The sequence below is a fragment of the Zosterops lateralis genome (assembly GCF_965231275.1).
Source record: "Zosterops lateralis genome assembly, chromosome: 6".
NCBI classification, from domain to species: domain Eukaryota; kingdom Metazoa; phylum Chordata; class Aves; order Passeriformes; family Zosteropidae; genus Zosterops; species Zosterops lateralis.
In genome coordinates, this window is record NC_139761.1 from 34,402,692 (window position 1) to 34,430,235 (window position 27,544).

At 40.2% G+C, this 27,544-nt stretch overlaps 1 protein-coding gene across 1 annotated transcript in view; it reads left to right on the forward strand.

Annotated features, from left to right (window-relative positions):
* Window positions 1-27,544, forward strand: part of SMOC1 (SPARC related modular calcium binding 1) — a gene marked incomplete at its 5' end in the record, with an annotated part of 130,680 nt that overhangs the window by 38,309 nt on the left and 64,827 nt on the right. Inside the window, 4 exons of the mRNA XM_083862605.1 lie at window positions 3,367-3,538; window positions 11,477-11,589; window positions 21,568-21,667; window positions 24,207-24,254. Of these exons, the coding sequence (XP_083718731.1) occupies window positions 3,367-3,538; window positions 11,477-11,589; window positions 21,568-21,667; window positions 24,207-24,254 (433 nt within the window). The remainder of the gene's footprint in view (window positions 1-3,366; window positions 3,539-11,476; window positions 11,590-21,567; window positions 21,668-24,206; window positions 24,255-27,544) is intronic.

A 27,544-nucleotide genomic window follows, 5' to 3' on the forward strand; every position in this document is an offset into this window, starting at 1 on the left:
GTTGCTTACAGAGGAGGTCATGCTCTGAGACTGGCAAAATGCTAAAGGAAGACTTTTTGTGCTGGGTGGGAGGGGATGTACTCTCAAAACATTTAGTATATTAAATGTCTGTGAGTGCTCTGTATTGACCATCACTTCTGTAGCATGAATGCTTACCGGCTAGAAAAGGGACAAAGAATGACCATTTTATACCTGATGGGTGTCAGGGCTGCTGAGCAAAGATATGGGCTGTGAGCTACAGTGGAGCAGGCACCTTGCTCTTAGGGGGGGGGAGTTTTTGAAGCTCTTTGGATCTCCTGGAGATACTGCTGGCCTTTCTGGCAGCACAGTTTGCTTGCGTGAGAAGAGTTCTGATCAGACAGGTGGGATCCTGAATCTTTCTTGAATTTAATGCAGACTTACACAGTTAAAATCTACCTGAACAAAACAAGCACCATCTTGTGCAACTACGTAAACCATAAACTTTTTGGCAAGGCAGGTGTGGCATCTTTAGTGTCTGGAAAGCACCGAACATGCTGTGTGGGCGCCCTACTGTAATCCAAATTACATATGCTAAAAAGGCTTTTGATTTTTTTTTTTTAAATTATTTTTTTTTTCTAATAACATGGTTCTTGGCTTAATTTGGGTAGGCAAGAACTTCACAGACTGCATTGGGGTGCTCTGCATGTTTCCTCAGGCCCCCATAATTAATCAATGTCAAGTTGTTTCTCTGTCTGCAAGGAGGCACCTGAGGAAAACTCTTCTACAGCCTTAGGTTTGTCAGCCTTGAAAACAACTTTTTATTCTTTAGAATAAAGAAGGGATGTTCTTGATGTATAAGCCCCCTCTATACTAAGTATTTTGGTACAGGCTGCAGAAGGCTTAAGTGAGTTGTCATGATACAAGATGACTTTCAGTAAGTTGGTAATATGATTTGATGCTGAGAACCAGTATTCTAGAGTTTTTGTCAAACCTCTGGATAGCTCATACCTGTGGAACTCAGCTTCTGACAAAGAATTTGCAAAAAGTTTCATGCTAGTAGCTCAAGTCTCCAGTCGTGATAAATAGGAGAGATCTGTGTGTTCCTTCTAAACCAGAATGGCTCCTGTGTTGAACTGAATATTTAATTGCTGCATGTACACCATGCTGTCAGGTAGCTCTGCTTTGAAAGTTTGTTTATACATACGGAAACCTGAAAAGCCTTGCAAGTCTGTCAGTGTCTGACATCACATGCTGGGAGGAGGCTTCAGCATCTTCAGTCTGTTGCTTTTGGCTGTATGCTTAGAGTCACTACTGATCTTTGCATTTTGGGGGTGACAGAAAGACATTACTGTAGCCAGAGCAATTCCAAGTTAAGCTGTGATAGTCCAACCACTGAAAAGAAAAAAAATCTGGTCCAGTTTTACAGTGTTTTTATAGTCTAGTCCAAGTCTCTATAAACAATTTAAAATTGCCTTCAGGTTTAAATTTTCCAATTTCCCATTTGGAGCAGGTGTTGCCAGGTTATAGAATGTGTTGCAGAAAAGGAACAAAAACATTTCAAAAACACTGTGCTGTAACAAATATGTCAAGTCTGTGACAGATGAGATTTTAAAAAAAGTTTGCCCTACCAAAAGTAAAATTTGCTTGCTTTTCCCAGCTGTCATTTTTAATAGGGGGTTTAGTAAGGCATTAGTCTTCAGAAGATCCAGCAGTACAGTATGAAAATATGAAAGTTCTTAATTGTTTTTTATTTAACTGGGGAGAAAAGATTTTTTTGTAATGAAAAAACCCACCAACAACCAAATTTCAGAGATGCATGTTCTGTGAGTGGTTAAAAACCAACCTAAACTAGGCTTCAGGCAATGTTTTTTCAACAGCTTTAACCTCAAAGCATAGAGTAGACAGCTTTGTAGGAAACTGTAACACCAAGGTGATTATGGCAGTGACTCACACTTCCCTGTAAGGCATCCAGCTATCAACACACTTGGAGAGCTGTGGCTTTGTGCATACAGACAGGGTGTCAGTCAGTACCCATTTGCCAGCCAGCTCTGAACTGCTGAGCTCAGAACTGCTTTGACAGCGAGCTGGGATATCACTGTGTTAGAGAGCAGCTCTGGTGCCCCCAGGCTTGCAAGAGGCTGTAGAAATGGGAGGTAGCGATGGAAGTGCAAGGCAGGTTTGACTTGCCTTTTCTTTGCTTAATCCTCATGGAACTTGTTTGAAAAGTCCTCTGAAATCTTCCTGTGAGCAGGTGATTGGGTTTGGGTAATAATTAAAAGTCTGACAAACCACTAAGTGGAGTAGTACGGGAAGAGAAAAAGACTGCTACTATCATGACTTGCCAAAAATTTCTGCAAGTAGTTATGGAAAGATGACCGTCAGTTTGGATCCTCAGGAAAACAATATGAACTTGGGAAAGAGACCTGGGTGTCCCTATAGGCAGCCTAGAGTAGAGTTGAGGGTACAGCAATAAACTACTCCCAGATGTTGGGATTTGCAGGGAACAAATAGAAGATGGGGACTCATGTGCATTATGGGTTTCCCCATCACCAAAAATAAGGCAGAATACCAAGGGAAACAGTAGTGATCATGATATGGAGAGAAGTGGTCTGGGTGAGAAATTTGAAGATTGAGATTATTAGAACTACAGAAGGCTGATAAGGAATGCCATATTTGTACAAAATGGGCTTGATCATAATGGAATGCTCAGGAAGAAGAAGTATGCAGAAAGATGATATAAATTCAAACTTCTGAAAGGAAATAGATTTTCACTTAGTGTGCAATTAGACTGTGGGATGCATGGAATGCAGTTGCCAGCTGTGCTGGGTGCCATCAGGATGGAACAAAAGGTGACTTTAGGAGTGTGCAGCTATGCTCTTGCAGGTGGTATTTACAGATGATATAAACAGTGCTTTCAAAAACATCACTGGTGATATAAAACTGGTCACATGCATGATTCAACTACCAAGGCCAATCTTGATAGTTTATTTGTATTCCTCTGTCTTTGGTAATAAATTTTTTGTGTCTCTGACTAAAATTGTCTAGTACCAGATACTGTTTGTGGCACAGCACTGGGCAAGCTAGGCTGTCGTGACTCAGTATTGCCCTTCCCGTGTGGGTTGTGTTTGGCTTTGCACATCTTACTTTTTTAGCGGTGAGGCAGAGTGAGTAATGTTTCCATTTTATTAAAGAGAATGGAATGGCAAAGACTGTTTAATTTTTTTAAAGATGTACGTGTTTCATTTAAAGTTCCCTTCAGGCAAAGTCAGCTTTGTTAGGCAGCTTAAAATGCATTATAGTCATATTGTTATTGTCATAAAGAAAAAAATACACCATGCTCAGTTGTTTTGGGAAACACAACAAAACCACTGTTTTTTTCCTCCCTCCTTTTCTCACTTCCTTCAGTTTTTAATCAGCGACCGTGACAGAGACCCGCAGTGTAACCTGCATTGCTCCAGGTCCCAGTCCAAGCCGCTGTGTGCCTCTGACGGCAGAACCTACGAATCCATGTGCGACTACCAGAGAGCCAAGTGTCGCGAGCCGAGCCTGAGCGTCACACACCGCGGCCGCTGCAAAGGTAGGTGGGTTTCACATGCCTCTGAGAGGAGGAACGGGAGGCCTACCTTGTCAGAGACAGAATCCTTAGACCTTTGAGTTTAGTACCATGCTCTGAGAGTCATCTGATTTGGAATTGTGCATTCCTGCAAGCGTGGGTGTCTGAGTCTCAGTTTAGGCAGTAGAGTATGAGCTGACTGAATTATCAATGAAAGAAGGCAAAGGAGCCACAGACATCACAGCCACAGCCCCTGAAAAAGGGCTGAAATATATGTCTGCAGAGAGAAACTACTGGCCCTGTGGAAGTACAAAACCAAATCCTGATAGCAGACTTCTTCCTTGCTACCTGTGCTGATGAGGAATCAAGACACCTTTGACCCTTTGACTGACAGGAATTTGGAGTGGGGAAGAATATGATGCACACTAGATGTCTAGTCTCTTTTCAGACATACACAGCCTTTCTGTGCTGAGCTAATTAAGAAGACAGTGCAAGCAAGGCTTTACATGCTCTTTTTTCCCGTTTGCTGTTACCTATATACTTAGAAGTGTAAATACTGTCTCTCAATTCAGCTCTTTGGCATAGTCTAAAGATGAAGTTGAAATTTGTTAAAGTACTATGGGTATCTTGTCACACAAATGGTTTGCATTTGCAATGAAGTGAAAAATTAAGTGGAGTCCATTTTCTGAGAGCACAATTAGCTCAGAGGGCAGATGGCACAGGTGTTTTTGGCAGTGGATTAAAGTGACAGAAGAAACTCATTAAAATCCATGTGACAGAATAAAAATAATTCATTTAAGCCTGGCATTTGTTTATAAAGCCTTTTTTACTACAGTAAAAAATTACCTTTGTTAGAATTACTTGATATAAAATGGGAATCCCTTTTCAGTGTATTAACAGACTTTATGGTTTAGGTGAATTATGAGCCTGACTTCAAATATTGATCTCTTTTAAACGGTTTCTCAATGGAAAAAATTTACTTCTATGATTTTTGTTTGTTTGTTTGTTTTTCACTGCTGCTGGGTTGATTTATGGCAGCTTCTCCCATAGCATAGAAGATGCCTTTGAATCAGGCTTCTTTCTAAAAACTGGAAACCCAGAATATTTCTTTGCAGATCTTAAGAAGCACTTGGATTGTTCGTGCAAGTGATGCATTTTTGAGTATCATAATAATAAGCAGTATGGCGAGAGTCCTGTGTTTGCTTTCATCCCTTGAGCAGGGTGTCTTAGATAGCAGCTCAAGCCGCTGATTTTGGCATATTAACTGGCACTGTTCAGTTGCTTAAAACATGAGATCTGAAATGCAGTACATCCATATACTAAACTGTCTGTTTCTGGAAGTTGACAAAATTTGCTTCCCAAACTACATGGTCTCTACTGCATGTTGTGATTCCAGAGTCCCAAAGAAGTAGCTGAAACTTTTTTGTCTTGGGCACAGGTAAAGTACACTTTTTCTGCTCTCTGATGCAACTGAAATGCTTAGTTGAAGCTAAATTACACTCTCCTTTCCTTTTTCCTCTTACCCTGTGGTACTATACAGTACCTAACAACCTAAGAGTGTTTGTAAACTGCAAGTCTTGCTTTTAACCCACTGACACTCCTGCCAATCCCTGTGAGGTAGGAATATTCTTTCAACTATCACATGCAAATTTAACCTAGCTGGTGATTTCCATACATGCTGCTCTTGAAGGGTACTTTGTTTTTCTAGCTGCATAAGGAATGTGACCTTTAGTGCATAAAGATCACAGTTGTTGGCAAATCCGGGCAGTTGTGAGACAGCTGTGCTGAGCTACAGGCTGTTGGCCAGGTCTGTATTGGGTACTTGCAAAAAAGGAAGGTATTGCTGACAGTGTCTGAGCACCTTGTACTGCAGCAGGACACTGGGTATGCCCTGAACAGCCTTCACTTCTCCTGCATGACAGATGCTCTGCAGAAGACCTCACATGAAACTGGCATCCCTTGGGCCATTGAGCTCAGTCACATATGCAGTTGTGACAGATGCTGTACCCAAGAACTTATCCTTTTGGAATGAGAAGTTTTAACTTGCACTTCACTCTCTGAAGGGGGGAAAAAAACAGGCGACTAAAATAAGTAAAAGAGAAAGTATATTGTGGACAGCAAGGCATAGTTCTGCAGCCCAGATTACCATAGGCTTCCAGTGTATATGCTGATGACTTGAACTGTGCTTGTGCCAAGGAAAACAGAATGGTTTCCATAGTGAGAACAGAACCTTTTTGATTCAACTTAATGCTCTGTTCTCTCTCAAGAAACTAAGGACCTTTAAAGATGAAATCTTGCCAGCCCTTTGGAAGCTATAACCCTTATTCAGCTCTTGTTTGTTACTAGCTTCCTCATGTGCTTTTCAATGAAATTCCTTCAGTGCTAAATTATCTGAATTCCCTCCAAACCCCCACACATCACAAAGGGTTAAAAGTCAGGAGTAGCTTAAAATGATCAAATTATGGCATCCCTGACAAATGGAGCGTCACTGATGAGATTCTAGGGAATAGATCCAGATGCTATAGCTGTGTCTAAAATACACAGCCAAGCAATGCTACCTGGGTCTTTTCTCAGGAGGCATCATAATATCTGATGTTAAATCAGAGTTATACCTCAAAACTTCACAGGGGTGGAGGACAAATACTTATTAATCTTGACAGCTTGCCAAGAGTCATTTATGCAGTGTCTTACTGGTATGTAAGACAATAAGATTGTCTTATTGGTATCTATCTGTGCCTTAGAACACATTTAAGTTCTGTGTTAACTAGTTGATTTCTAGGAACTTCTTTGGCTTATTTAATTACAATGTGGGAGTGTTCTAAAAGTTCTCGTTAGATTTATTAATTAGATTAATAAGTCTGCTGGCACAGATTTTGTTCTTAGATCACACGTCGCTGTGTAGGGTGTACCTATCTGTAAGTTTCTGGTGTAGATTGTAACAGGACCTTCAGCCTTTCTCCTGGGACACAGGAAATGAACACAGCTTTTGGCTAATGTGCTAGAAAGGCAGGTCTTCTGACTGATGGGTTATTTGAAGATAATCTTCTCTACCTACTATTTTTGCTGGACAGGAGATGATATTTTGAAACCACTTTGTCTGCTCACTAGATCCATGTTTTGTCTTCAAACTTGCTTTATTCTCCCTTGACTGTGAATAAGAATGTCCTTCCTTGGCAGCAGTTAGTAAAACCTAAAATGTCGCTTTCAATCACTTTGCAAATCTAAGCATGTTCTGAATAAATTAGGGAGCTCTGGAGTAAAAATGCAATGTAGATATCAAAAAAGGAACAAAGTATATTGATGTGAAAAGAAGACAAGTAGGTGATCAGAAGCAGTCTGTGTGGATGGGGAAGTCATGCTTAATCAACCAGATTGCCTTCTATGGTGGGACAACTGGCTGGATAGATGAGGGAAGAGTAGTGGGTGTTTTCACCTGGACTTCAGGAAGCCTTTTGACACTCTCTCCCATGATCTGCTCACAGGAAAGCTCAGGGAGTGCAGACTGGACATGTGGACAGTGAAGTGGTTTGAGAGTTGTGTGAATGACAGGTCTCAGGGCATTGGGGACAGGTGGGACAGTGGGACAGGTGTGGTTGGAGGCCTGTCACTAGTGGTGTCCTACAAGGTTCAATATCGGGTCCATTATCATTTAACTTGTTCATCGGTGACTTGGATGAAGGGACAGATTCCTCTTCAGCAAGTTTGTTGATAATTCAAAGCTGGGAGGGCTGCGGAACTCTTCAGAAAGATCTGAGGGTTGGAGGGATGAGGAGAATGGAACCTTACTGAAATTCAACAGAGTATTGGGTCCTGCATCTGAGAAGGAGTAACCTCCTGTACCCAAATGAAGAGGAAAACCATGAGGAGAGTGAATAATGATTGATATCCTGTACAATAGATAGGCATGTTTTTGTAGTTTGCTGGGATCTATTTTTGCCTGTATGCAAATGCACAGATAATTGAGTAAATAGGTATGAATCTGCTGATTTTAGTGCAGCTGAACTGCTTCATGTCTGGTGGAGATCTGGCCTGTATGTGAGTACCTAATGGAACTGAAATAGTTAAAAAGCTGCTTGGATCAATTTTTGCTATTTAAACTTTGGATACAAACATAGGATAATTAAAATTAAGTAGCTTTAATAGATTTTGGTGGTTGCATTCTATTGATTTGCTGCTAGTGTTATGTGAATCCTGGAGATGTTTTACTTTGTGTATTAGGAAAGCTTGGGTCTTTATACTATGATGTTGTGTGGTGACAATACTGCCTCTGCCTGTTGAAGGGAGGATGCTGGAATTCTTGGAGCCTGTTCAGGAGTGCAGTGTGTATATTATGAGGGACACGGTGGTCTTGTTTGAATAAACTATTCATGGATAAGATCAGCCATGGTAGCCAATTTCATTGCAAAATCCAAAATTATGTGCACCTGCATTGTGCTGATTAGGCCAGGGATGTCAAAAACATCACTTGTAGTTAACAATCTTCTGGTTGCCAGCTGCCAGCTTGAGAATTAGTTTTCTTTAAAAGGCAGCTTTCTGAGCTACAGTAAATCTGTCCCAAGTTTGAAGATATTTAAAGTAAAATAAAGCAGATCTACTTTCAAAAGAAGTTACGCTGTTTTAATTTTTCACCTAATGTGATGGAGGGAAAAGTGTCCAATTTAGGCTGCTTGAACCATGAAACTGGAATGCATTAATGCCATTCTGGTTTATAAACATGGTGTTTGATATTCCAGAGAACATTTCTAAAAACAGGGAAGAAAGTGCTGAAACATTTGGGTAAGCAATCAAAATGCAGAATAGTGTATATGAACCTGCAATCATAAGATCAGGCTTTAGTAAAATTTGTAATGCATCTTATTTGGGGTGAGCTATTTGACAGCTACTTTTTAAACACTTGGCACTTATGTAATACCTTACATTTTCTAATTAACAAAGCAAAAATAGCAAGGTGAAGTCATCCCACTGAAATCACATGTTGATGCAAACATTATAAAAATACCAGCCTGTGGAGTGAGGAAGAGAAGGATTGACAGTCCTTTTAAAAACAATCTGGTAAATGTTGATCTTAAAGGCACTGTTTTTACTGGAACTGATCTGTGGAAGACTGACAAAAAAGATAGCAATATGCATGGACCTTTCCACCCAGCATGGTATGTAGGTGTTTGTTCCAAATCAAGGCTGTAAAAGGACTGGTATGACCTTTGGAAATCAATGAGGAAGGATGGGAGAAGTAATCAGTCCTGAGTGTTCATGAACAGGAGAAAAACTCTATCTTCTCTGTACTTCAGCAGCAATTTCTGAAGAGTCACCACTTGAGCCAATAAATGAAGTGCAAAAGATGCTGCAACAAGGATGAGCTCTCGAACACCGTGGTGTAGTGGTGTGCTCTGCTGGGTGGGAGTAGAGAGTTCAATCTATAACGGCCAGTTAAAATTGCCGGGAGGGACGTGGTAGCCTTAGCAGTGTTTATATTATCTTCTTAAAGTGAGGGCTTGATCTTGTGCATGTTTCTTTGTTCATTAGACAAACTGGACAAAGATCTGGGTTACTTTCCCTTCTGCCTGGGCTTCTCATGTATTTGTTCTGCAGGGGATATTGTAAAATGTTTGTTTCTACCAGCTCTGTGCTGAGGCATCCAGTTTCAATTGTGTGGGTGTGAGTGTGCCAGCACTAAAGCAGATGCTATGTTGAAGTGCTTTATGCTTCTGTTTTATGTTCAGGAGAGGAACCAGAAATTACTGTCTGCAGTCTTGTGTCCTCATATATAGGGACTAGAAAACACTTTCATTTGGGAACTTGTGCTTTGATTGTCACATAAGAAATTCACACCTGTTTTTTTTTCCTTGCAAGTGCACATCTCCCTTATCTATGCTGATTTTTTTTTCCTACTTAGTTGTCTCCTGTGATGCCGAAGTTAAAAGTGTTTTCAGTCAAGCGGCTATGAAACAAAGTGCAGGCAAGCCATCTGTTTTTGTAGTAATGTCCTCTGTCATGCCAAGCAGGATTAGACTCTTAAGCTTGAACAGGAGATATGCAGATTATAGGTGTTCCAGTTAAAAGCATTGCCAGTGCTTCCTTTTCAGCTGAAGGAGTGAGCACATGTTTGGAAGGATCAGTTGGGAGGACTGTCCTCCACTGGAGATATGCAAACAAGTCTGATCGTCTGGTCATGCTGGCAAGCAGGTGAAAAGGAAATTCCATGTCAAAGCTTATTGATAACTAGGAAAAAACCCCAACAATGTAAATTTTATTCAAATCTTTTTTATTCTGTAACAATTTCATTCTTTATACAGGTGCATAATGGGCCCACCTGAGATCAAAGCTCCATGTGCTTTGGTATTGTGCAAACACCCAACAAACAAATTAGTCTAAGGATAAGAGACAGAGGATCAGAAGTGACACGAGGTCACAGAGGGGTGAGGTGACCAACTTGTAATCACTTAGTGGTCATTGGCAGAATTGAAACAAGTACTGTTGCTTTCTAACCCAGTGCCTAAGCAGCTGGCATCTGTACTGTATACTATTGCTATGAATCATTCTTTTTCCAGAGAGTGGTTTGATTTTCATACTTTCAGAAGCCTTGTGAAATCCTTCCTGGGAAGTAATGTGATATGTTTAAAATGAAACTGTGTTGGCAAACTGGAAACTTAATCTCTTGAGTCATCAGTTGTATAAATAAAATACTCAGCCTGAAAGCTTTGGTCTGTCTTTATCAAAACTATTTACAACATTGTCATTGATTTCTGTGTCTAGAGATGCCTAGATGGAAGTTACTTCTATTGCCACAGAATGTGAATTCATTTGCTCTAAGAATCCAGACTGACTTTGTAATTTAATGTTGGTATTAGTGATTCTGTTGTCAAAGTTCATGTGATGTATGAAACAGAATGTGATCTTCAGGGATCCAGTGTAATTTTTTGTTAACCAATATGATTTGCATGCCTGGTACAATGGAGATTGAAACTTGTTCACTCTGTATGGTGCTGCTTGAAGTTTTCTGTACTGAAAATCTTCAGTGAGTGGATTCATGGGAGAAGAAAGAAGGTGCTAGTTCTGGTGTCAGAGTGCCATGGAAACAGGTGTTCACTGTTTTCATTTTCTTTCTAGACTGAACAGCAGTATTGTTAGACCTGATGTTTTTAAATGTAAACACCAAGTCAGTCTGGATCTCTGAAGAGCAGAACTTTCCTCTTTTGACTCATCAGTCATTAATTAGACTTAGACATATCTGGGTATACTCTGTAGCAGTGAGCTCAGCCTAGAGGGGGTTAAGGTCATGCTACACTTTGCCATCATCTGAAATAAGAACTGAGATCTTAACCCCTTCAAACTCTGCTTGCACAGCAAGTTTTTTTCTTGTCTCCAAAGTGAGTAACTGGTATGAGAAAGTTGTAATGCACACCTGGCTGTAAGCTCTGGGACTAGAGGTAAAAGCTGAGTTTCAGGAAAGCACAGGAAGTGGCATACCTGCCTCATCTGAACCACACAAAGGTGGAAGTTCATATGGATGACTGGCTATTTTAATATTTTCCTGGGAGAGTTGCTCAGAGAAGAGGGGGTCACCACTTCTTTTCCGCATAGCTCACTGCTCAGCCTGAATTATTTGGTTTATACTCAGCCATCCAGTTTCAGGCTGTTAGTATTAATGGCCTTTCATTGTGTGGACATTGTGCTCCAGTGCTGGTTGAAAGAAGCTTCCAGAATCTTTAGATGACCATAAAAACTATTGACTAGGAAATTAGACAGCTCTTAATTAACTGGCTTGTAGTTTGATTATCTAGGTTCATATTCGTCTTTAAGCTCATGAGTGGTAACTCCATATCTACTGTATGAATGTGTGGGAGTTTTCTGCTTTATATTTATTTGTTTTGGGGGTTTTTCCCTTGCAGATGCATGGGTCATCTGGTAGCTTTTGGAGAGGCCAAATTGCAATGTAAGTGAGTTTTGCTTTTCTCTTTGTAGATGCTGGCCAAAGCAAGTGTCGATTAGAGAGGGCTCAAGCACTGGAACAGGCAAAGAAGCCCCAGGAAGCAGTCTTCATCCCAGAATGCAATGAGGATGGATCATTCATGCAGGTAAAATTTCTATTTGCTTCATTCAGCCAGGCTTCAGGTGTCTGTGGGAGATTGTGTTAAGGCATGAGCCAAGTGATGATAGCAGAGTGGGTGCACACTCTGACTCAGTTACTTGGGTAAAATTTTGAAAGCTGGGAACTTCTTTAACCAAATGAAATTTTGATTCAGTCACAATACCTTAAAAGACATACATATATGCAATAGCATTAGTACCAGTGTAGTACAGAAAAAAATGGCATTTATCTTCAGCATTGCATAGAAAGAAAAACAGTTTCATGGGAGGTCAGTTTTTCCCTGAAGAGGAGCTGTGAAGAGAGCTGTGGCTTGTACAGAGCAGGGTGGATTACCTCTGCTTCATCTGAAAAAAGCAATCTATTCATCCTGTTCCTTCTGCAAGGTACTTCTTGTACTCTGTCCTGTAGTGATTTGGAGAACTGGCAGAGAGGAGATGAGACTGCTTTGTTTGTGGTTTTGATTCTTCACTGTTGAGTTGTTGAAGTTTGCCAAAGCAGAGTAGAAATGAAGAATGATACCTGGTTCTGTTACCACTAGCATATTGAGTAATGTCCTAGTGCTGACTGAACTGGCTGTTAAAAATGGCTCATGCACAGTTTCCTGACACAGTTGCATGCTCTCTGCTCAGTTTTGCATACATCTAAAAAGCCCAAACCCTGGAACCATGTGACCTTTGTGGATTTAGGTGAATCACAGTATGTTTTTGCCTAACCTTCCATACATCTAATACTGCTCTAGATACCTTCTTCCTCGGAGAAATTTTAGGGTAACATTGGTTGTTTGCAAGGTCATCTGAAGGTAAAAGAAACTCCAAAGCAGAATCAATATTGGTTTAAAAAAGATGAGAAAGGCAGAGCACTTTGGATTTGGTTCAAGCATTTTGTGGTGCCTGGGGGAATAGGAAAGGAAAGATTTTTTTTCTGTGATAACCCACCAAAAATTTTATTCCCATCCTCAGCCTTACCCTCCCATTATCTGCTGTGTGGGAGGATTTTTGTTTTGTTTCTGTTTTTTGATGGCGAAGTGGAAAAATCTTGCAAACTTTGCATACTTCTTTAGAGCATCATTATATTTCTGTACTGTGTGGACCATCATTTGAAGGTTGGGATGAGAGAAGATGGCTGCAATTTCTTGCAGTTTAACTGCACTTTCAGTTGTTGAAATTTGATTTGTGTAGAGCCTCTCAGATTGTGTTGGCACTGGAGGCTAATGCTTATAAAAGCTGGCACAGTGGGCCAACATGGGCCAAAGTGTTCCATGTTAAACTTCACAGTTCAAGAAAGAAAAGGGTAAGGAAAGCAAACTTTGAAATGTTTATCACCTGTCCATCAACCTCTTGGAGAGGAAAGTAGGCGAAATTTTTATCCTTATGAGCTGGACTGATAGTATAGTTGATAAAGCTTTGTTTCAGACAGGTTTATTTTGAAGGTAGGTACCAGTGTCTGCATTGTGGAGAAGTTGCTGGACTTTTCTTTGGCACATTCCTCAGCCAGTGTTGGTTGCCAGTTGAGGGGCAGCATGAAACTGCTTACAAAAATTGTGTGGTGTCAGTTGGCAGCCAAGTGATATTCCACATTCTTCCTCCGTTCAGTTCTATCTGTGAACACTAAAGTGCTTTTGTTTTACCTGGCATGATGAAAGAAGCCTCTGATCTCTTTGTATCTGGAATACACTGAAATTCATATAATTCCTTGGTTCATAAAAATACCCTGTGTTCCACAAACCTCATGAACCAGCTTCATCAGTTATATTGTAGCATTTAAGGAATTGTCCCTGCATAAGATTTAAGTGGAAAATAATGTCCAGGAAAGCTAACTAGTTTCAACCTGCATTTGAGACAAATATTTCCTTTAGCTTCTGGTAAAAATGAATTAAATTTTGATTTTTAAGAAGTTGTATAAAAACTAGAATTTTGGTGAACAACCTAAACAGTTTTGCTTCCAGCAACTCATGAATAGATCCCATCTGGTGGAGGTATTTTTGATACTGCATCTGTTGTGTAGAGAATTGATGCTTCTGGGTTCTACTCTAGAGGGAGGCTGTGTTCTTGTGAAGTCCCTGAGGCCTTGCTGAAGTCAGCTCTGGACTGTTGTAGTTTATTCTGGTTCTGTACCTAGAGTGTTGCTCCTTCTGGACTCCAAAATCTCAGTTGGGAAGTCTACAACAGAGCAGCATCTCTCAGTGAAGTTTCTAGGAAAAATACCCACTGTGCTCTTCAACATGGAATCCCCATCCCAACGAGAGTCTAAGCAGATGCACATGTTTCAGGGTATATAGTCTGTATGTAAAGTCGGCTAGGGAGACTTTTTCAACAACTTCCCCCTTTCTGTGTAATCGTTATTGAAAGAGAGTTTTATGTAGAAGAAAAATTCTGATCAGAGAGGAAACAAAGATGCATGCATATATTTAGAATATCAAATGTCTGAATTGTTACAGCACTCATTCAAGAGGTAGATAACTTGCTTTCAGGTCATCTTGTCGAGCCTATTGAACACAGTAGATAGATGTTCAGGCCCACATTGTTATCCTTGCCATCAGACTTCGAAAGAGTCTCATTTTTAATTTAACTAATTAATTAATCATTGGAAATTCTTGGAATTTTTGTAGGACTGAAAAACAAGAGCAGTACAGATGTGGGGGAATTTGGCAGTACTAACTATGTTCAGAGAACCTGCTTGGCCTTAACTAGCTTGAACTGTTGCTCTTGTAGCTCATCGTAATTATCTTTATTAGAAACTAAATTGCAATCAGTCTGGGTAAACACTGAAAGTGGGGCTGTTCCTCTGAAAGCAGCTCAAGTTTGCTGTAGTTGTACCCAGTTCAATACTGAATTTGAGGCTGGGTCCTCTGCAGATTGGATGGGGCTGTAAGGTGGTGATGAGAACGCAGCTCCTCTGCTGCTGTGTGAGTGGGAGCATGTGCCGCATGGGCAGCCACTGCAGGAGGAAGACCACATTCACCTACCTTCCCCCTGCTTCCCTGCAGGGTTGGATCTACTACAACAGCAGCAAGGGTGAAAGGGAGAAGGGCCTAAACGCAAAGGCTTTAGTTTGGCTTGCATTTAAATCCTTTCATAGAGAGACATCACGCATGTCTTAAAATTTGTATGATCTTTCTGGTTTTCATTGCCTATAAAATTTAGACCAAAACCAGTGTTGCCACCAATTCTGTTGCTCAGCTGATCAGTTTTACAGTTTTCCTTCCATGACTAGGTGCAATGGGGTTTGTGCACTGCATCAAGAGGAGCTGGCACTTGTCAATTCACTGGTTGTCACAACTGTTTCTATGCAACATGTGTGCTGCTGCCATTATTGCTGAATATGTGTTTTGCAATGATCTTATCAAATTCCCTTTCAGTGCTACTTAAGCACTTAAAAATGTGACATGGATTTGCAGCATGAAAAAGCGGTGCCACTGCAGGCATGATGGGATGACTGTAAATGGGGTAGCAGACCTGATTAATTCCTCTGGAATTGCTGTCTTTATATTTCAGTCTCTGTGGGAAATATTACTTCCTATAACAAAATCTCTCTACACTTAGTCCACAGGAATATAAGCAGGCAGATAAAACTTGAATTATTCACAACATTTAGAATGTTTGTTAGATATGACTAATTTGATTAATTGTAGAAAACCAAGGTCACGTACTGTTGTGCAGAATTGAACATGACTAAAACCAGTTTCTGTTCCCAAGACTTTTGCCTTTTTGGTGTTATGCTGAATTTTCCATAAATACCATTCCTTTTCTATGGGGCACTTAACCTGCTGTGATCTGTTCTTCATAAACAACAGGCACTAGTGAGTAATCTGCACACTTTCTTTTGCTGCCTAGTGCCATTGGGCTTGTTGCCATGGGCTGAGGGAGACCTACATTCTTCATAGTTTTCCCCCAAGCAGTTTTTCAGAAAAGGTTGCTGAGATTGTAAATGGGATCTGTTTCAGACAGATTAATATGAACATGAATAATGTTAATCCTGCCTTGGGGGTGTAGTTTTGTGGAACTTTGTGGTATGTCTTGCTATTTGCTGCCACCTTCCACTGTCTAGTTGTGGTTTCTTTTCCTCACAAGTCTGCATACAAGTGTCTGAGGGCAAGTCTCCTTGGAGAGTTTGAGTTTAGGGTTCTTAAAATATGGTTCCTGGTGCAGTTACGATGCAGCACTGCGATTTCTCCTAAAGTGAGTGCATCGGTCAAACCTGTGGTCTTATGACAGGATCAGTGAGGGGCTGACTGTCAGAGCAGTTCTGCATTATCAGATAGCTTCCAGAGCATTCCCACATTTTGTCATAAAAGTCTGCCTGGAAAGAGTGATCTGTATTATGGTCCATACCAGTAGTTTCACTCCACACTATGCTAATGCACATATAAAGTTCTGTTTTCTCCCAGGTTCCCCCAACAGCTCTTTCAGCCTTCAGTGTGACTTCATGATCCAAATCTGTTCCTTTGTATTGTCTAGTATAGCATGATGCTAGGCAGAATTACAAACTCACTCCTTAATGCAGCAAGGTACTGTATAGACATGTCTTTCATTCCCTGGATGCTGTCTGTTACTCCATTATTCAGTGCTCCGATTCCAGCAACACTAAGCTTTCAATGAATTCACTTCTCCTTTCAGAAGAACACAGTCTATCTTGCTAGGTTGAAAAAAGTCTTTATAAAGAATCAGGTTTTTAAATTGAAGTTAGTTCTGGCTTTTTTTTTTTTTTTTTTTTTTTTTTTTTTAAGTTAAAAGACATCTCTTCTATGAAAGATGGTAGCTGTAGCTTTCTGTGAGTACTGCTCTGCAGGCTTGCTACTTAAATACTTTCTTTCTTTCTGTGGCTTTCATTGTGTTTCTCATTTGTATGTTGTGCTAAAGATAAACTGTGAGTGGGAAAGGAGGTAAGAACTTTGGTTATCTGTGGCATTTCTTCAAAGAAACACCAGTTGAGATAGCAAAGAACAGGTTCCTAAAGTGGGAGTGAACATACTTAAAGAAAGTGACAATGTAAGGTCATTCTTAGCTTCAAAGTGTCACATTCTGTGTAAGAAGCAGAAAGCCTCTCTTGGGAACCCTTTTCCTGAACTAAAAATAATATGTGTCAGTGTGTGTGATGGGAATGCCCTTGATCATGATTAAGATTCTTTTACTTCAGATCATTTCTTTCCCTGGTTATATGAAGAGTGAAATTCCTGTGGAGCAAGCATTTCTTGAGTAGTGTGTAGACTTGAGGGAGGGGAGTGCTGCATAAAGCCCTGGTGGGAATATTTGCACAACACCATTTGTGAAGAATTAAATGTGAGTGAAGAACAGAAAAAGTCACAAAAGTTGTTTAAGGGGCTGCAGTCCCAAAGAGGCTTAAAGACAAGATGCAGACTGGTTCATAGCTCCCCTAAAATTGCCTATAAAGGTAAGGCAGGCTTCTGACAATAATCAGCTGACTCTTAATGTAGCAAAAAGTATGACGAGATGCAGGGTCTAAGCATTGCAGCAAGACGTGAACCAGAACAGAGGCATCACCATGTAGAGTTAGATAAATAGCCATCAGGCCAGTGTGCCAGTTGTGTACCCACTAACTTGGGTTCAGGGGACTTTCTAGCTGAGCCTCAGTGTCTTGAACAAAGGAAAGACTTGATTAAAGAATTGCTGAGTCACACTGGCTTCTGCTCCCTGGGTCAGATTAGATGACCTGCTGGCTTGGAGCTATTTATTTAGCTGCTTTTACAGCGTTTACAAGGAGCACCTGGATGCAACCAGGATTTGGAGCTTTGCCTGGTGCTGTGAGTGCAATCAGTAGCTCTGCTGCCTGCCCTTAGTCTCAGCAGTACCATTTAAAAACTGGATGTGTTTTTTTCTTTTCTCATAGAAGTATAGCTTTTAATACAGAACAAATGTTCTTCCCTTCTCATCTCTACCCTCTGTTGTGGAAAGAGCCAAGAAATGTTTGCTTGATCTGTGACGGGATAGGAATGGGTTGCTAAACTTTTCACCTGAACAGCAGCGAGAGGCTAGTCTGAGTGTTCTGTTCTGTGGTTAGCCCAGTGCTTGTCCAAGGTGCTTTCAAGCCTCTTGTAGCAAAGTACCTCTTTCTGTAACCGCATGGAAACTGGTTTCAGCCATCACAGAATTGCTGCTCTGCCTCTGTTCTCTGTCATATATGTATACAATTTCTTTCTCACTTCCAGTTTCTATTTGAGCAACATCTTCTTGATCTTCATTTGTCAAATACTTATAAAGAGCTGCTTGCTTGTTTAGAAGCTTTTACTTTGGAAGCTTGCTTTTTAGAAACTTTACTTGGGAATCCCATTCTGGCCTTGCCAGTGAGATACTGAAGAAACCCAAAGAATGTCTTCTTTTTTCCCCTGAGGAATGTAAGGGGCAGAGTCATCGCCCAGTGACTACTCTTTTAATGTTTACATATTGTAAGGAATTTTATGAAAGCAGGTATTTAATCATGTGGCTAGTATATTGGCTACTGTTTGATTTCACACATTGTAACAGCAAGTTGGAATAGAGAAGCTGCTGCTACACTTTTAATTTTGGGGGTAGTGATATGAAGAAATTTTTCTTGGGTTTGTCCCTCATGCTTTTCATCTGTCAGCTGAGACACAGGTAAGATACCTTATCTCTGCATGAAAAATAGGGACAGTGTCCTTCTGCATGAGCAGGGATTTGGCTGCTTTCAGTGCTTCAAAATGCAATTGGATTTTTTTTTTAAATGTAGGTGTTATTGGGTAATCTGTTGAAGACCTCAAATGATTTACAGGTTTTATTTGTCTGATTTCCTATTATGTAACTTAAAATGTTCACCTGCTGGACAGGTGTATGTTAATCTGAGATACCAAATTCTGTCATATGCCTTTCCAGCAGTAACAAGCATTCTGTAGCTGCAACTTGGTTAACAGTCAAGCCTATTAAGTATATTAGATTGTATTTCCTCTGCCTCGATGCTTAGCTTTAGAAGACCGAGAGCCAAAAAAGTCAAACACACTTTTCCTGACATGGGTTTTGATAGAATCAAAATTAACTCAATAACTGAAGATTAGATCTGTGCAGTAAACATCTATCATGCTTGCATATTTACTCTTCTGATGACAAGTGTTTAAAAATTTCACTACTTTGGGAGTAGGATGAGAATGAGGTTTAATTTTAGGTTGACAATTGAAATTTTATTTAGAAATAAAAGCTCAAATGTAAGATAAATGGAATTTTTTAAAGTTAACCCTCACATTTTGGATATTCATTACCATAAGTGCTCTGAAATAGTCGACATTTTATGTTTGTTAACACACAGTGCTAAAAAGGGTACTGGATCAGCTATTGCCTTTACTGGTATGACACTTCTTTCGGTGTTGTACCAGTCCTGTGTGGGTGATGAAGAGTATACCTTCCCTCCTAGCCTTCAAGCTGCAAACTCTAGGCTGTAGGCCATTGTTATTATGACTAAATTGTACTGAGACCTGGTCAGGTATCATGGTGAAAGGTAGCATGTCTCACTGTAAAGATATTCAGGGAAAAACAGCTGCACTCATTCTTGAGGTTTCTGAAGTGCCCATTCTTCATGGGTAGCTGTCTGCCCTTTAGGATAATGGCTGAGATTTATTTGCAGTTGTTATCTGTAGCAGGGAAGTCCTTTGGTACTGCAGTAAAACATGTGGTTGTGGTTGTTGTGAAAGTGCTGAGTGCTGTCAGTCTCAGATTTTTTTCTTACTTTTTTTAATGGCAATTCCTTCCTTTTTTTAATGGCAATGTGGGGGAAGAAAAGGTCATGGGATACCAATCCAAGGAAGACTAGCATTTCTTAGCCTAATTATTTACAAAATTATTTCACTTTTTTATGGATGTAATGTACTTAGCTTGCATAAATGAGTGTATGTAATTTGTAGTTCTCCACTGAGGTGAGTTACACAACATACTCTTAGTTAATGCATCTATGCTCAATTTGTGTCAATACTTTTTTTTGGATTCCTCTGCCATGTACTTTGTTATTTTTCTGAAGGCTTGGCTAAAGGACTATAAAGTGACTAATACTTGAGTTTTTAAATGATGGGCACACTGCATTTTTTTATGTAACCTAACATGGAATGGTCTTGCTCTACAAATTCAAGACCCTATCCTGGCATTTAGCTCTATCCCTTGGTAGGATTTTTACAATTAATGCTCAGATGTAAAGACAGGTTCTTGTGCTGTTGAGAGTGCAGTCTTGTGTGTGTGTGATAGCAAAGATAAACTCTAAACACAAACCTGAGCAGTTCCATCACATTTGTTTTGAGTGTTTAATTGATTACATTGAGCAATAACAAATATTTTCTAACTTGAATATTGCTTGTCATAGTACTTTTGAGTAATTTGCAATCAATATTGTAATATATTGAGAGAAGAAAAATGAAACTGCAAATAGCAGTGACAGTGACTGCAGTAACGTGGGTACATGAGATTACTGTTGATTTTGGCTACTAAAAGTAGATGCTTGAGGCAAAATGATTGATTTGCACTTTAGTAAAACCCAAGATAAACAAGTAAAACCCAAGATAAACACGACGTACTGTGTTATAATTGCTCTTAGATCATGTTTTATGTGATATTCAAAGCCTTTTAAAAAACCTGTTATTAAGTCTCTGAACAAACTTTGCTACCTTAGGGCATTGAAGCCAGCTGTCAGCGAGGGGGAATGACTGGTTTTGCTGTGAGGGATCCCTAATGAGGGGACCAGCACAAATACCCCATTGCACTTCTCTTCTGTGTGAAGAGGACTGGAATTGGAAATTGGTTTCAATGAACTTGTTTGGAAAAAGAGAGAATGGACAGAATTAATTTTAGAAGTAAAATAAAAAGGCAGTTTCTGAAATGGCCTCATTTAATGGCTTTTTTCAGAAATATATTGAAGGAGCCATCTCTAGTTTATAGTAACAGGATGCACTTCTATACCATTTCAAGGTACTGATGTGCACATTTAAATACAGCTGAAAGTATGCTTCTTAGAAAGAATTTTAGGACCTGTTAGTATTTATACAGATACCTGTACAATGATAGTTTACTTTTATCTCAAAGATGTCAAAGGCATGCTGAATTTCATCCAGTTGCTGGCTACTCTGAAAGCTGATGCAAAGGCTGTCATTAGATTTGTTAGGCTAAATGAAATTTTAGTGCTGCTGAATTAATATTTCTATAGATGTTACTAAGCTCAGTCTGCTACATCAGGCTTATCTATTCTTACTTGAAAGGTTCTGTATCTGAATTAGTTATTCTGGTATCTTTCTGTGGTGAAGGCAGGAACTGGGCAGCTCTAGATGTTCAGTTCAGAAGTAGAACTTCAAAGTCAATCAAAATGAATCCTACGCTGTGTGCCTTTTGACTCACTAGAACCTTCATCAAATGTTCTTAAGTCCATGTCAATGTATGAGGAAAAAGCATGTTGGATCTTGCTCCTGCTGTGTAGTTTGACACAGTAACAGAATAGGGCTTAAATCTATCTGGAGAAGGTTTCTTAACCAAGTCAGTATTGCATTTTTTCAGCCATGTTACTGAACAAAATGCTTTTGAAATGCCTACAGAGGCTGCTCTCAAGCAGTGGCTATGGAATTTGGGATAGGGTGGCCTTTCCATAACCCAGCTGGGATGCAGTGGAACAAGTTTTTGATAGTAAACAGTAAGTGGGATGTAGCAGAGGGTGGAATGAGCTGAGACACAACTGCTGCATCCTTCAACTAAAGTGCTCTCAGATGATTACTTGTAACTTCTTTTGCCTCCTGAATTTCAGCTACAAGAGTTGGAGTAGGAGAAATAACCTTTCTTTAGGTGGAGGGGAGGTGAGGGGGAAAAAAGATAATGATATCAAAGGTAGTCTTCTGTAAAACCTCCTCACTCTGAAGCATGTGTTTGTGATACCTCTGGGTTGGGACTTCCAATAAGATGCTGAATTATAATAAGTGGTTGGTGATAGAGTGAGAAATGAAATGCCTGCTCTTTGTTTTATTAAACAGGTGCAGTGCCATACCTACACTGGATACTGCTGGTGTGTGACACCTGATGGCAAGCCTATTAGCGGCTCTTCTGTACAGAACAAAACTCCTGTATGTTCAGGTACTGTAGGGGTGGCTTCAACAATTACTAACTTTATAAAAGAGGGTTGGGGTGAATGCATCCTTTTGAGAGAGCCTAACCTTTTCAGGTGACTTGGCCAGTTTACCCCACTCAACACAGCACTTTGGACTCTGGCACGTCCACCTGCAATTAGGATACAGACACTTCTGCAAGGCTCAGTAAGAAAAACCACTAGGGTGACAACCTGTGGCAGCCAAGGCAAAAGTCAGTGTTGCTGTGTACATCAATACCAAAGATTTGCTGAACAGATGGGATAACTTTTTTCCATGAGCTGTATTTTAAAGAAATGGTTCTTGGGCTGTATTTTGCGGGACATGGAGTAATTTTTTTTGTACAGAGTGATTTCAGTTAATTCACAAAGGTGGTTCTCTGCAAAACTGTCAGTTTCTGGGGTCCTCCTGTTATAGTGAATTTAGGTCTTTTGACCACGTTGCTTAGTTTAGGATCCCTGTGTTTATGTCATGGAGTGGGCAGCACTGGGCTTGCACCACAGCTCACAAGAGGGAGGTCCAGACCCAGGCTGTTACTCATGTTTATTAAGTGATATGTTTCTGAGCACTCAGCCTGACATTATTTTGTCACTCAGCAGTTTATTGAGACCAAATCCACAAGTTTCTTTAAAACAGAGTAATGTTTTTCTTTCTTCTCCATACCATTCAATATGGTAGTCCGTGGCTCAAATGGAATGAGATTGGGCTCTAGATTTTCATATGACTGTGATCCATAGTAGTCTAGCTTTGTGAGCTGTGGGGAACAGTGCTACTGTGACAACACCACAGTAAACACAGGCAGGGTTGGGAAGCTGTTCTGTACTTTTTGGGGAAAATTGAAGGGCAACACTAGAATTGTGCTGCCCTTCTCACTTTCCTCTCTCCCCCCAAAAAAATTAAAGGAGGAGGAAAAGGCAGTAAGCATAGGAGTGTGTTTCTAACATGTTCAGTGATGCCACATAAGCACTGCTGCTGTGTCTGGCTTCATGTTCTACAATCTGCATCTCAGGGGTTTTTAGTATAGTTCTCCTCTCATACCTTGCAGTGTTTGCCCTTTAGGTGGGAGCATGACAGCAGTCAAACCTTTGGGATTTTGAATTTTTCTCACCTTATCCAGTGTTCTCTTGGCTGTAGGGTGTTCTGTGATAATAAGCAAATATAAGTGACTTGCATAAGGGTTTGAGTTGAGTGGGAGAGCTGTCTGAGAACCAGTGAGCCAAAGTACCCTGAGGAGATGCTTGGTTTTTCACAGGCATATGGAAAGAAAAAAAAATATTAATATCCTATTGTAGTGTAAGGTGCAATCCTACAGGAATTTGGCATAATGCTTTAGAATATAACTTTGACACCATTTCCAGTATATAATTTTGTTAGGGGATGTTTTAGACTTTTACTGATCTATTCAGTTACTCTTGTGCTGTTAATAAAATTGTGTTGCAGAAAAGTAAAGTCATGTTGTACTGTGGGACACAGATGTTAGACATATGATGACAAATGCTGAGTTTGTGCTTACTACTTGTAATTCAGCAGTAGATCTGTGATGAACTAATCTGCAAGTGAAAGTGTCCAGGCAATAGTTTATCTTCAGAGTTTGTCTTGATCAGATCCTTGGGCCTGTCAGAGCTGCCTTCTTTAAAGCTGACTTTTGATCCATGTTTCCTGAACATTCAGTAATCACTGGAATTGTTTAGTAATGGTGCATGGAAGAATCAGTTTCCTGTGAATAAAGCTATTGCAACAAAACAAAACCAAGCCAAAAATAAAAACAAAACTCCAAAACAAACAAACAAACAAAAAACTTCAACAAAAACAGAAAAAAAGAAAGCTTGTCATAGATTTTTATACTTTGGTAATGGATTTATTTGAAAAGCTTTTATTGCCTGTTCAAGTTTTAGTAGAAAACTGTGATGAAGCACTAAAGCAGAGTGCAGAAGCAAGTGTAGAATCATACATACTATGTGAAGATCTAAATTATAGTAAATAACTCAAGATATGTTCTGTTCAAGTACATGCTGGATCTTATTCAGTGTCCCATTTCAAACAGCTGGGGATGTTCAGGGGTTGGTTGAAATCCATTTTCTGCAAATTGTCTCACTTAATCCCTTTCCTCTAGAATACTGTGCATGCATTCCCTGCACACTCTCCCCATCTGCTTTTGATTTGCTCTTCCTGACATTTGCAAATGAAAGAAGTGACTCTTATTGATCTTTCTTTCTTGCCTTTGGATTTATTCCAGGTTTCTTACTAGCATGATGCTCTATTGAGGTCTTTCAAATCACCAGATCCAGCTACTAAAGATTTCTTGTTTACCCTTATCCCAATTTAATGCCTTAATGCATAAAACTTCCTTACACTTTTCACACTGGTTGAAGCCACAGGCTCTCTGCAGCTGTTGACAAGTAAAACAGATGCTTTATGGGTTGAGATATTGACTGCATTAATGTGACATTATATGCTCTGTGTGATCATGCAGCATCTAAATGGAAGTCTCTTTTTCTTCTTTTTTTTTTTTTTTTTTCTCCCCTTAGGTTCTGTAACTGATAAGCCATCAAGCCAGGGTAATTCGGGAAGGAAAGGTGAGTGGAGTCCTGTGCTTTACCAGCTTGTTTTGTAATAGCAGCTGCCCAGCCAAGTCTCTTAAGATAGCTCAGAATATGGGTTCCTAACCAGCTCCCGGGGTGCAGGGGTGGATGTGCCACTAGAGCTCGGCTTCAGGAGGAGGAATAAGATGCCTGTTCTGCTCCCTGTGGAGTAGAAAAGGGTGTGCTCTGCTCAGTGCTTCTCAGCTGAGTTGAAGAACAAGAAAGCTGAGCTTCCCAAAGGAGTGGCTGATCCAGAACAACCTCTGCTTGTTCACCTTGAAGTAACGTATTGAGCATTTCTCAGTAAAATCCCTAGAGATTAGGAAGGCTGTCAGTATGATTTGTACTCCAGGAAACAGGAGTGCCAATGTCATGGTTGTGGCTTTGTATGCATTGAAAGGTGGGCTTTTTTAATAGTGCTTGAAACCCTCTAGCCAGCTGGAGCAGTGCTGGATTAAACCTTAGCAGTGCTTGGAAACCTCACAGGCACAGATTCTTCTTCTTTACACTCGTGTCTTCAGTCCTTGCCTTTCCTGAGCAAAGCATTAAATGGATCATTGTTCTTCTCCTGTGAGTATTCATAGCTCTTCCCATGTCCTCTGGTTTGCATTCACTGAAATGGTTTTGGGAGGGTTGACTACTGAGGTATACATTGAGAAGAAGTCAAGTATGTCTTTAGGCCTTCTCCACACCCTAATTTTCAGCCTTTTTCCCCTCTAGCCCCAGTTGAGAGCCAACTTTTGAGTTTGCCTCCGTACTCCAGGAAAACTGTGCTGAATGAATCCTCCCTTCTGCTGGTGAGGGTTAATTGCTCTTCCCTGGGAGAAGTTCCTGTTTTGATAACTGAAGCACGATTTTTAGTGCTAACTCTCTAAACCAGTTATTCCTGACACTTTGAAACCAAGGAAAACACTGACTTTGATGCCAGTACTTTGAGGGACATCTTCCATGCTGGGAATGTCAATCAGGTCCTGAAAGCACTTGATAGGGATTTGATTGCTCTGTTCAGAGCAGAGATGAATTTTGATCATGTCTGCTCTCCAGCCTGTTGCTTGTATATAATAGCTTAAGAAAAGGTAAGGAAAAGAAATATGCAAGGAAAATTACTTTGTTGAGACTGAATGCTGAAGCCTGTTTCTTATTTTAGATAAGGATATGTCTCTTTAAACCTGTAATTATGCATTAATGTGTAATTGGCACCTGAACACATGGTTATAATTCTGTTAATGCAGTCATTGCCAGTCTAGCCTGAAGTACAAGCAAATCAAATAGCTCTTGAAATCTGCATTATTTTTGAGTTATTTGTAGGCTTTTTACCTGGGTAGTCCTGGTCTGTTCTAGAATTGAAAGCAGCTGACATTGGATTTCATGAGAAACAGGAGCAAAAAGGGAAAACATCTGAACTTATTTTTTCTTCTTCACTCCCTTTATTAACTCAGAGGTTGGAACGTGCAAAAAGAAAACTGTAAATGGTGTGAGTTAATTTAAAATTTGTAATATAAATTGATTCTCCTTGGTGCTGCCTGTGGCATCCTGTCTCAAGGATGGTATGCTTGGTCATGTGGCTGTGGGATCGTCTTGTGCAGTAGGTGTCCAAGGGGAAACGTTTCCCTTTGGGCCAGCAAGCTTCAAGCAGTCATGTAAACTTTGTCTCCTGCAGTTCTGAATCTGTTCCTATCTGCTAGAAACCCACACAGAAGCAAGTCTGGCCCTATTCCATCATGTTAGAAAAATACTAATGAGCAGCTATTTAATGGGCCTTTTAAAGTCAAGAGGGCTTTTAGAAGCTGTAATAATTTGCTTTAAAATTTGATGGACATAGCATTACTTTTTCATCTATGAATGAAAATGACTAATCTAAAAATGAATTCGTCCTTCTTATCAATGTTTTTTTCTTGCTTTAAGTTACGTTGATTCAAAATTTCAGTATCAGGTCCTGTTGGAAGGAAGCTGGAATCAAGAACAGCCTGGCTTTCTTGAAGCAAGGTGGTTGCTGCTGGTCTGACTTCTCTGAAGACTCATGGCAAGCCAGCATGCACAAAACCATTTATTCTAGCCAAGTATTCAGACACCTGTTGCAAAGATTGTCCTTTGCAAGGTGACAAAATAGACAGGATGAGGAGAAGTCCAGCAGGAACTTGGGTCAGTGATGACTTTTCTGTTGTAGAGGCACAGCCTGGAAGCTTCTGATATCTCTTTGGGCAACTACCATCTGATTTGGGAGCTTTTGGAATTTTCCCATTGCACAGCAGACTCCTCCCTCTCTCCATCCCTGAGTGAGGGTCGTATAGTTGAAGAGCATATCTGGCACAGAATAGGTACTCTGAGGAAGACAAAGAATAGCTAAGACTCTCAAAAGTGATTTCTTTTTTCTCATTCATACAGGAATGTAAAATATGAGCTAATAAACTTTGTGCCTTTCAAGTCTTCAGGGCAAAAGGGTGGAGGCTGCTCTGCCTTAGAAACAGTGTGGATGGGTAGGCTTACACTGCTGGGGAATAAATGAAGACTTTATTAGCATATTAGCTCTCCTTTAGAAGAGGTAAATTAATGTTGGAAGGAGAAAAAGGCTGGTTATTGGTAATAACTCCTTCTCCAGATCTTTTGCCCTCTTTACCTTCCTGTTTAGCTCTAATTTCTGGGGCTCAGTAGGTATGTTGAGGTACCAGAAGATGTAAGGTAACATATGATGCCACTCACAGGCTCTCTCACTGCTGATGAGAAGAAAACAAAATGGTGGTATGTTCATGTGGCTTGGCATGTAGTTGCAGAAGTGGTTCTGTAGAGCTTTCTGCGGAGAACAAGCAAGCATGCTGGCAAGAGATACTTCTTATTTTTAAATTCCATGCTCTGGTTATCTATATTTACATTGCTGCTATTGCTGTATGATGCAATGCCAGCTAGTCATACAATTTGCCCCATAAGGTAATTTAAATCAAATTAAATTGGCATCAAACTTAAAACTTTAAAATAGGCCATATTGATTTATTCTGTGTTTGAGAAGCATTCAGTTGCTGGAAGGCAGAGCAGACCTGGGCCTGGGGAGATGGAGGCATGTTTGCATGAGGTGGAATGGGAAACCCAGGCCCTCCAGGGCATGCTTGCTTTGTGACTTTGCAGCTCAGACACTTATGCTGTTCTTTTTATGCTGAATTTGTCCCACAAGTGAAGAACAAGTTTCCAAGAACTTTGCCAAGGAATGTAATTACTCTTTTGTGAGATTAGGATATTCAGAACCTGCAGATTTCTGTTGCCCTTTGTACAGTCCTTTCTTATAAGGAGCT